The sequence below is a fragment of the Bicyclus anynana genome, chromosome 17 (genome assembly GCF_947172395.1).
Source record: "Bicyclus anynana chromosome 17, ilBicAnyn1.1, whole genome shotgun sequence".
Lineage (NCBI taxonomy): Eukaryota > Metazoa > Arthropoda > Insecta > Lepidoptera > Nymphalidae > Bicyclus > Bicyclus anynana.
In genome coordinates, this window is record NC_069099.1 from 14945261 (window position 1) to 14953223 (window position 7963).

Genomic DNA, 7963 nt, shown 5'->3' on the forward strand with positions numbered 1-7963 from the left:
TAGTGGCTAATTTAAATTGTATTTAAATTAATTAATATTTAATTTACATATTATGTCAACTCTCATCAAACACAATTTTTTTACCTTTGAATGGTAAAATACCTGATTGCTTTTTCTTAGCCTCCCACGAAGGATGCAGTTTTTCTGGCAATGTATCAACTTTAGGGATATTATTACCTCTATCTGTTTTTCTATTAAAATCTTCTTTTCCACCAATTCTTTTATTTTGGTTAAATTTATTATTATTAGAATTTGTATTGTCCATTTCTGAATTATTGTTTCTCTTAAAATTATTATTTCTAGGTTCAAAGTTTCTTTTAGGTTTTACTTTTGGGACATGTCCGAACATGACAGCTCTTCTATATTGTCTATTGCCTTGTTTATGGACTTCTTTCACTTCATCTGGTTGTCTTGGTTCAACGAGTGACATATAATTATCACCTGATGATGTAATAAAAAACGGATCAACCATTTTGGTAACTGCATTTGGTGTTTCATCAATTTCTTTATGGAAATTTCTTTTCTCAAGTTTACTTTTAAGATTTTTGTTTTTATTACTATTTTTATCCTTTTTACCAAGTTTTTTATTTATGATTTTAGTTTGTGAATCATTCTTTTTACTAACTGCTCTGTTAGAATTATCATTTGCGATGGGTTTCACTGATTCATCTATTTTTTTAAAAGACACATTTGTTATGTTTGTTTCATCATTACTGCTATTTTCAGTATCACTATCATTTGTTACAGAAACTAAAGATTTCTCTTTGATATCAATTTCAGAACCATCACTTTCACTACCTGACTGCTTAGATTCTGATTCACTACCATTTCTAATTTTGTGATCATCATTCTCAATTTCATCATCAGGTTCATCGTCACTGTCATCAGATTGATCAATTTCTGATTCAAATTTGTCATCACTCATTTTATTATCATCACCAGGTGTAACATTTTTATCATCAGTCATTTCTACATCCCATTCTCCTTGAACATTAACAGCATCAGATTTATTTTTATTGTCTTTTCCTTTCTTTTTATTCTTCTGTTTCTCTCTTGCTTCTTGTTTAAGCTTCCTTCTTTCTTGTCTGGACATAAACAAATCTTTTATTGATATGTCTGAGAACTTTTCTCTTATGTGTTTGTATTTTTCTTGTAAGGCTTTGTGAAGGAGTAATCTTGCACATGCTTTATCATTGTTTACTGTAGGCTTGTTTAGAAAATCATTTAATTTACCACTGTGTGTCACTATAAATCGTGCTATGTCCCTTGCTTTAATTTTCTGTAAAAATAAAAAATACATAAATTTAAATTACAACAAAATACAATAAATTTTGCTTAACTTTAATGGTAAGATTTAGGCTTGGACCAAACATTTTTAGTTTGCATATTTTCCATATAAGATCCATACACATTGCATGTACGAATGGAACTGACATCATTGGGCTGTGTGAAATCAATTCTGATGATGGCCATGTCGGACTGTTGGATCACAATTCAACATAGCCTTCAGGATTATATACTCAGAGGCACAATTATCCGCCCACTTTAATATACTCGCGTCATATTAAAGTGGGTAGATAATTCTGGCTCTGAGTATATTATATGTGACCGATACATCTAGAGTCTAGACTGAGGGGAATGGTGTCAGTTCACATATTAATGTACAAATTCAATGCAGACCATTGTCAGACAAGAGAAGAAGATTGAAGAACTAGTGCACAGTAAAAGATTTGACTAGGTGTAACAATGCTGAGTAATTTTTTTCAGTTTCATATAACTATTCTGTCTTCTGACTTTGTCTCTTGCTACTATCAAGGACTGAACAGCCAAATCAATTGTAAAGAAACTTTAAGAATAGATCTTCAGGTATCAATTATAGTATGTGCTAAATTTTTAGCCTGCTCTAGTAGTCTAAGATCTTTTTTTTTCCTGCAGTGGACATCCATTGGCTGATATGATGATGATGATGATGATAGAAAAATATGGGTGGGCAACTCTTATCAGTTAGGGGTTTGAAAAATAGACAGTAGCCAATTCTCAGACTTACTGAATATGCATAAAAAATTTCATAGCAATTGTTCAAGCCATTTTAGAGGAGTGTGGGAATGAACATCGTGACATGAGAATTTTATAAATTAGATACAGTTGGCTAGTACATAAGAAAACACAGTTATAAAAAAATGCTCTTGTCATCCACACTTTAATAATACATGTTTAGTAAATCTCTAGATGACATAAAATACCATAGTTCTAAAGAGTATTGAATGACTTAAATACTCTTAAATATTTTTACCTCAAATATGCAATTTCATGAATAATTGACATACTATTTTTACCTTTATAATTAAAACTTCTTTGATTGCAGACTCTGCTTTTCTTTTTAATTTTTCTTTATGCGGTTCAGGTAATTTCTTCTCTGTGAATGTCTTAGCTTTCCTTGTAAGCTTGTGTATGATTTGTATTTTAGCTTGATTTAGATTCTTTTTCAGCAATATTATCTGTAATCATTAAGTCATTGAACATTATTTAGTGTACACATTCATACATTCTATTTTGATTATAATATATATTATTTATAAGCTATATTTTCAACATGAATCACAATCACTTTCCCCTTAAAGTAAGTGATACCTTTGCCAAGAGTAGGCAGCAGTGGCGTGCATAAGTTTTTAAGTAGGGTAGGCCCTATTTTGATTGTATTTTGTAAGGTTGTTGTAGGTCTTCAATGTACGAAGTGCATTTCTGCATCTATTAAGTTGCAGGCCCAACAACAACAACAGTCTAATGAATGAGGAATTGAGGATCGAACCTTGGGCCATAAACTCTCGGCCTTCCAGCCGCTTAAACCGGGAACTACTAGAGACTTCCAAATGTTCCAAATTACAACAATTAAACTTATCTAAAACACGTGACTCCTATTTACCTCGTTGTTGAAGGCTTGTTTCACTGCACCGACTTCCATTTCCACTCAAAAAATCAAAAACAAATAAAGTTTACAGTGTGGAATAAGGTTATCCTTCAAAGCTTGAACATTACTTTTTAGTTTATTTAAAGTAAATCGATAATTTATATATGGACTTTAAGATCGTAACATAAGAATAAACTTAAGTGTTTATCTTGACTTTTTATTCATTAAAATTAAAAATATAAGAAATACGAAGTTTAATATGGAAAATTCAAAATAACCTCAAAACTTTACTCTTTTGACAGTTGAGTGTTGATAATTGACATTTGATTTACTATGAGTATTGACAGAAAGTATAGGGTTGATCCATAGAGTAAAATGTATTATCGTAACGGTTGACATCACGCTCACAGCCACAATTTTTCCTGACGGAGTTATTCTTTACATTTGCTTGCGGCTTAATCATTAATTTTTAATTTATCACAACGATTTATTTTTAGATTTAAGATTTACAATTTTTTTAAAGAAATTTTGAACGTCCACAGGTTATTTTTTTATCTGGTATCTATTAATCTGTGCGTTTGTCAATGTCAGTACTCAGTAGCTGTCATTTCAGTTTGACAATTTCTTTTACGATAAAATTGTCAATCCGGAAAGTACGTAAAATATTTTTCAAACTCGAAATTATCTTTAAAATCCCTTAATTTTTTCATTTAATAGTAATAAAATCAGTTTTCTTTTTATACTGAAGTGTTATAAATCGAGATATTTTATTTGAAGAAAGTGGTTATTTGTGTTTTTCAGCATGGCACCCCGGTTTGAGATCGCAGTGGGCCTGCGAAAAGGCCACAAAACAACCAAAATATCGGCTGGTAAAAAAGGAATTACAGACAAAGCCATCAAAATCAGACCAGCCAGGCTAAAGGGTGTAAGTAATTTTTTTTTTAACTTCAGGTTCAGAGGTTAAGTTTACATAATTGTGTATTTTCAAAACTTTGTCGGCTGCCTTGTGTTACAGTTTATTGTTTTCAAACTAGCTTTGTCTTGTTTGGCCAATATTCATTATCGTCGACTTCAGGATGTAAATATTTGATCGTTTGTTTATGTTTATTTAACCAATGCCTGATCATTACATATGCACTTTTAAGTATGGGCACTTATAGGTAAATAACTTTAGGCTGAGAAATTCTTGGAAGCCGAAATGTCAATATTTATTTTTACATATACATATATTTAGCAAAATTGTCGAGCTTTGGCTCTCTTCACCAATGTATGGATGTGTATTTTAAATCTAGAGGGGCATCTAATGGGTGATCAGTCCTAATTAAAGTGTTTTTATTAAAAATCATGTTTAAGTGATAACATGTAGGGAGTATTCCACCCTTCCTTATGAGTGTAAAGATTTAAAGAAGAAGAATATACACAATAATATTTATTCACAGTGGTCTCTTGCAATACAGGGTGCTCGGGACTATTCCCCATAACTTTAGGGTTATGTTCTTTAAGGATAATTAATTAAAAGTGTCTAAAGAACATTAATTCTAAAATTAATTTTAATTGGACTCATCAATGGAAATGCAGCTTTAACTTTATATACTGGCAATCTTTTAAAGAGTTACAAAATAGATGATAATATTATTTATGTTTTTAAATTCCAGTTACAAACCAAGCACTCGAAGTTTGTCCGTGATCTGGTCCGCGAGGTTGTCGGCCATGCACCCTATGAGAAGAGGGTTATGGAATTGTTGAAGGTTGGTTTTCTAAACTCAACTTGTTTTTACTCAATTTCAAAGAAATTATGGATATCACAAGTTTTATGCACACACTACATTTAGATATTTAAGTGGTGTTGAATTAATGCAGTTAACATTAGACATAGAACCTCCTCCTTTTTGGAAGGAGCGGTAAGCAAAGGTGGAATCTAAATAAAAAAAAATTGTCTTTCTTTGATTTCTGTCAAATCCTGATAACCCTGTGATGGACTGAAATATATTGTTTCATCTAGGTTAAGGTTGAGAGTTTCATGCAGTATACACCAATAGATATTCATAAGAAAGTTTTATATAATTTGCTACGATTTAAAATGGTTAAAAACATTTTTGGGTGGAATTCAGTTTTGGAAAACCATGAATTTTTCCTGGATACAAAAGTATGTTCTGTCATATTCTGTTCCTAGGCTAATTTATCCCCATACTAAATTTGATTAATGTCTTTTCAAATTTTGATTTAACTGAGAAAAGGTAACAGACAAACACACTCACTTTTGCATTAATAATATCCATCATCATCATCTGCCGATGCTGAACAAAGGCCTCTCTTAAGGACTTCCAAACAAGCTGCTTGGAGCCACCTGTATAGCTTGATACAGGTGGTTTAGCAGTGACAGATGTATTATTATAACTACAGTAGAACCCGTTTAATACAATTTCACAAGGACCCAACTTAAAACGCGTCTTGGACGGGAAAGCGTATTATACGGGACAGGGGTGGGGGATCATCAATAGTGAAAAATAAAACGTAATGTACACATACTTAATTATAAAAAATTGTGTATTTAGTGTATAGACTACCTTATTAGTACCTTACTTATGGTAATTACTTATTCTGGTTTGACAAAAGATTTTGATTCATTTTCAGCAATTATGACATTTTCAATGTAATTTAACATTTGCAGTGCGTCTTCAAAGTTTTCAGTTTAGCATGGTATCATGCACAGTCAAGGGTTGTTGGCTGTCAGGGTCTTAGATCTTTAAGATATCATGTATTGGTCTTGTCCAGCAACGTTAACGACCTTTATGATGTCCTGATCTATCTGTTGTAATTTGCCCGTCGCATTTGGAATTACACACATGCGGAATGTAGGCATATTAAACGGGATGAAGGATCGTAGGCGTTAAGAAATGTATGAAAACATGTCTCAAGTTGTAGGGTCTGGTGTAAAATACGTATTAAGCAGGAAATCGTGTTAAGCTGGTTCTACTGTATGTATTTATAATATTAATGTGGATAATATTACAGGTGTCAAAGGACAAACGCGCGCTGAAGTTCCTCAAGCGTCGCTTGGGCACACACATCCGCGCCAAGAGGAAGCGTGAAGAGATGAGCAACGTGCTGGTGCAGATGAGGAAGGCGGCCGCGCAGGCGCACCACACACACGCTCACTAACTTGTAATAAACCTTATGTAAGATACACTGTGTTTCATTTTACAATACTTGGCTTGTAGCAACTTTGAAAATTTCCCCCCTGTGCAGTTAAATAAGGGTTGAACTTTTTTTATGAAAGTCCGTCATTTCTCAAATTTTGTTTACCGTAACAGATAACATTGTCTATCAATAGAATGTGAAATGCAATAGGGATAAAAATTCAACCCCTAAAGGGTTGAAAGTGCTACAAACTTGAAATTTGACAGAAAAACGCGACGGCTGGGCATTTTACCCAAGGACAAAAAACGCGCGGCTTCCGGCCGCGCACTTAACATTGTTCACAGGCCTTTGGCCGGAACTTTGTCATATAGCCTCCGACCTTGGCTACCACAAAAAAAAAAGGCCCGCGGGGTTGTGATTTTGTATTTATCATATATAAAACATACGAAAATATAAATAGAAGATAGAGGGCGAAGGGGTCAAAGTGTACATCGATTTCCACGCGGGTGAAGTCGCGGACATCTGCTAGTTTTATTTAAAACGTTTTAAATCGGTTTATTTACATCTATAGGCGGGGCACATAGTACAAAGTGCGTTGAACGTTAGAGTCCCAAAGTGCTGGAATGGTGACTCCCCCACTAAATGGGAGGATATCAAGCGAGATGCGGGATTTGTGTAAAGTTGAATTGTACGCTGATGAAGTCTCGGGCGTCTGCTAGTAATAAATGGCAGAGGGGTGCTGTAAAAATCTCGCCCAGGGGCGCTGGTATGGTAGTGATAAAAACTGGCACTGCCGATCCCTTTCGGAGTTAATATGCATGCTATTAACCCTTAGCTTGTGGCGAATTTCTGGCTAACGGCTATTACAATCTTTTATAACGGGTGGCGATTGATTTTTTGCACAAATTAATGCAATTTTATCCATACGCCATCTAGTTTTAATTTAAGAAAGCACACTACGTAAGTATAGATGGCGCTGATTTTACGACCTAATAATTTATACACCACAGTGAAAAAAAATTCTGAAGAAAAATGCAATATAAAATTAAAGCTGTATTATCGTAATGTGAATATTTTCTCTTTCGTATAGAAAAAAAAGTAAGTAAGTAAGTAATGTTTTTTATTTGTCAGTGGCGTGAGGACTTTGGCTCAGGGAATTATAGCTTGGCAAATTCGTTGATGACACTCCCATAATATGTGGGCGACGGGGGGAAAGATTGCGCGGGTGTGAAGTTGTACGCGCGGAGCAGAAGAATTAAGGACTTCGCGGGTATGAAGGCGTGCGCGCGGGGCATCGTTACCCCCCGCGACCCGCGCGGACCATCGGGAGTGTTACGAATGAATATGCCAAGCTACTACTATCGAAATCGGCAACTAGGGGTAGGTACACTATTTGTCAGTGGCGTGAACAGGGCCTTGGCTCAGGGTATTAGCACTATTAACGAAGTCAGCTGTAGGTAGGTACACAAAGTACAAGAACAGATTTCACGTTTGTTTTAAATATTATCCCTACTATAAAACAGTTAACAGGACATTAACGCCTTTACAAGTGCACGCCCTACTATCCTAACTGCTTTTCATATTTATAATAATCTGCAGGCGCATAAAAAGTCAGTTGTAGGTAAAATAATCGCGTGTTTTTTCTTTTAGATGTATTTTTATGTGCATATTATCAGTTGTTATTATTGTGCATATTATTTATTTTCTTTAATAATTAAATACCTGCGTCATTTGCTACGTATATTATCACTTATTTACTTTCTAATTAAATATATACGCCACTATGTTTAATTACTAGTCTATATATCTATAATTATAATAAATCTGTAGAGAGGTCAATTCTGTACATGAAATATATTTCCAAAATAACTATCAGGGGGAGATTAGTGATCGATACTGATGCCAAAATTGCAA

General features: G+C 34.0%; 2 protein-coding genes across 3 annotated transcripts; one reads left to right on the plus strand and one right to left on the minus strand.

Annotated features, from left to right (window-relative positions):
• Positions 1–3209, minus strand: LOC112049439 (serum response factor-binding protein 1). Its single transcript, XM_024087314.2, has 3 exons — positions 2924–3209; positions 2337–2498; positions 1–1279 (listed from the first exon to the last, which is right to left on the minus strand). Exons 1-3 carry the CDS (start codon positions 2960–2962, stop codon positions 56–58), a joined length of 1425 nt encoding a protein of 474 aa, XP_023943082.1. The 5' UTR covers positions 2963–3209; the 3' UTR covers positions 1–55.
• A 225-nt stretch (positions 3210–3434) lies between these two features.
• Positions 3435–6095, plus strand: LOC112049437 (60S ribosomal protein L36). 2 transcript variants are annotated; one of them, XM_024087312.2, is made up of 4 exons: positions 3435–3561; positions 3710–3833; positions 4564–4656; positions 5924–6095. In XM_024087312.2, exons 2-4 carry the CDS (start codon positions 3711–3713, stop codon positions 6068–6070), a joined length of 363 nt encoding a protein of 120 aa, XP_023943080.1. In that variant the 5' UTR covers positions 3435–3561; position 3710; the 3' UTR covers positions 6071–6095. The 2 variants fall into 2 exon arrangements, with proteins under 2 accessions (XP_023943080.1, XP_023943081.1); XM_024087313.1 differs by having other exon boundaries at positions 3523–3624.
• The last annotated feature ends 1868 nt before the right edge of the window (positions 6096–7963 follow it).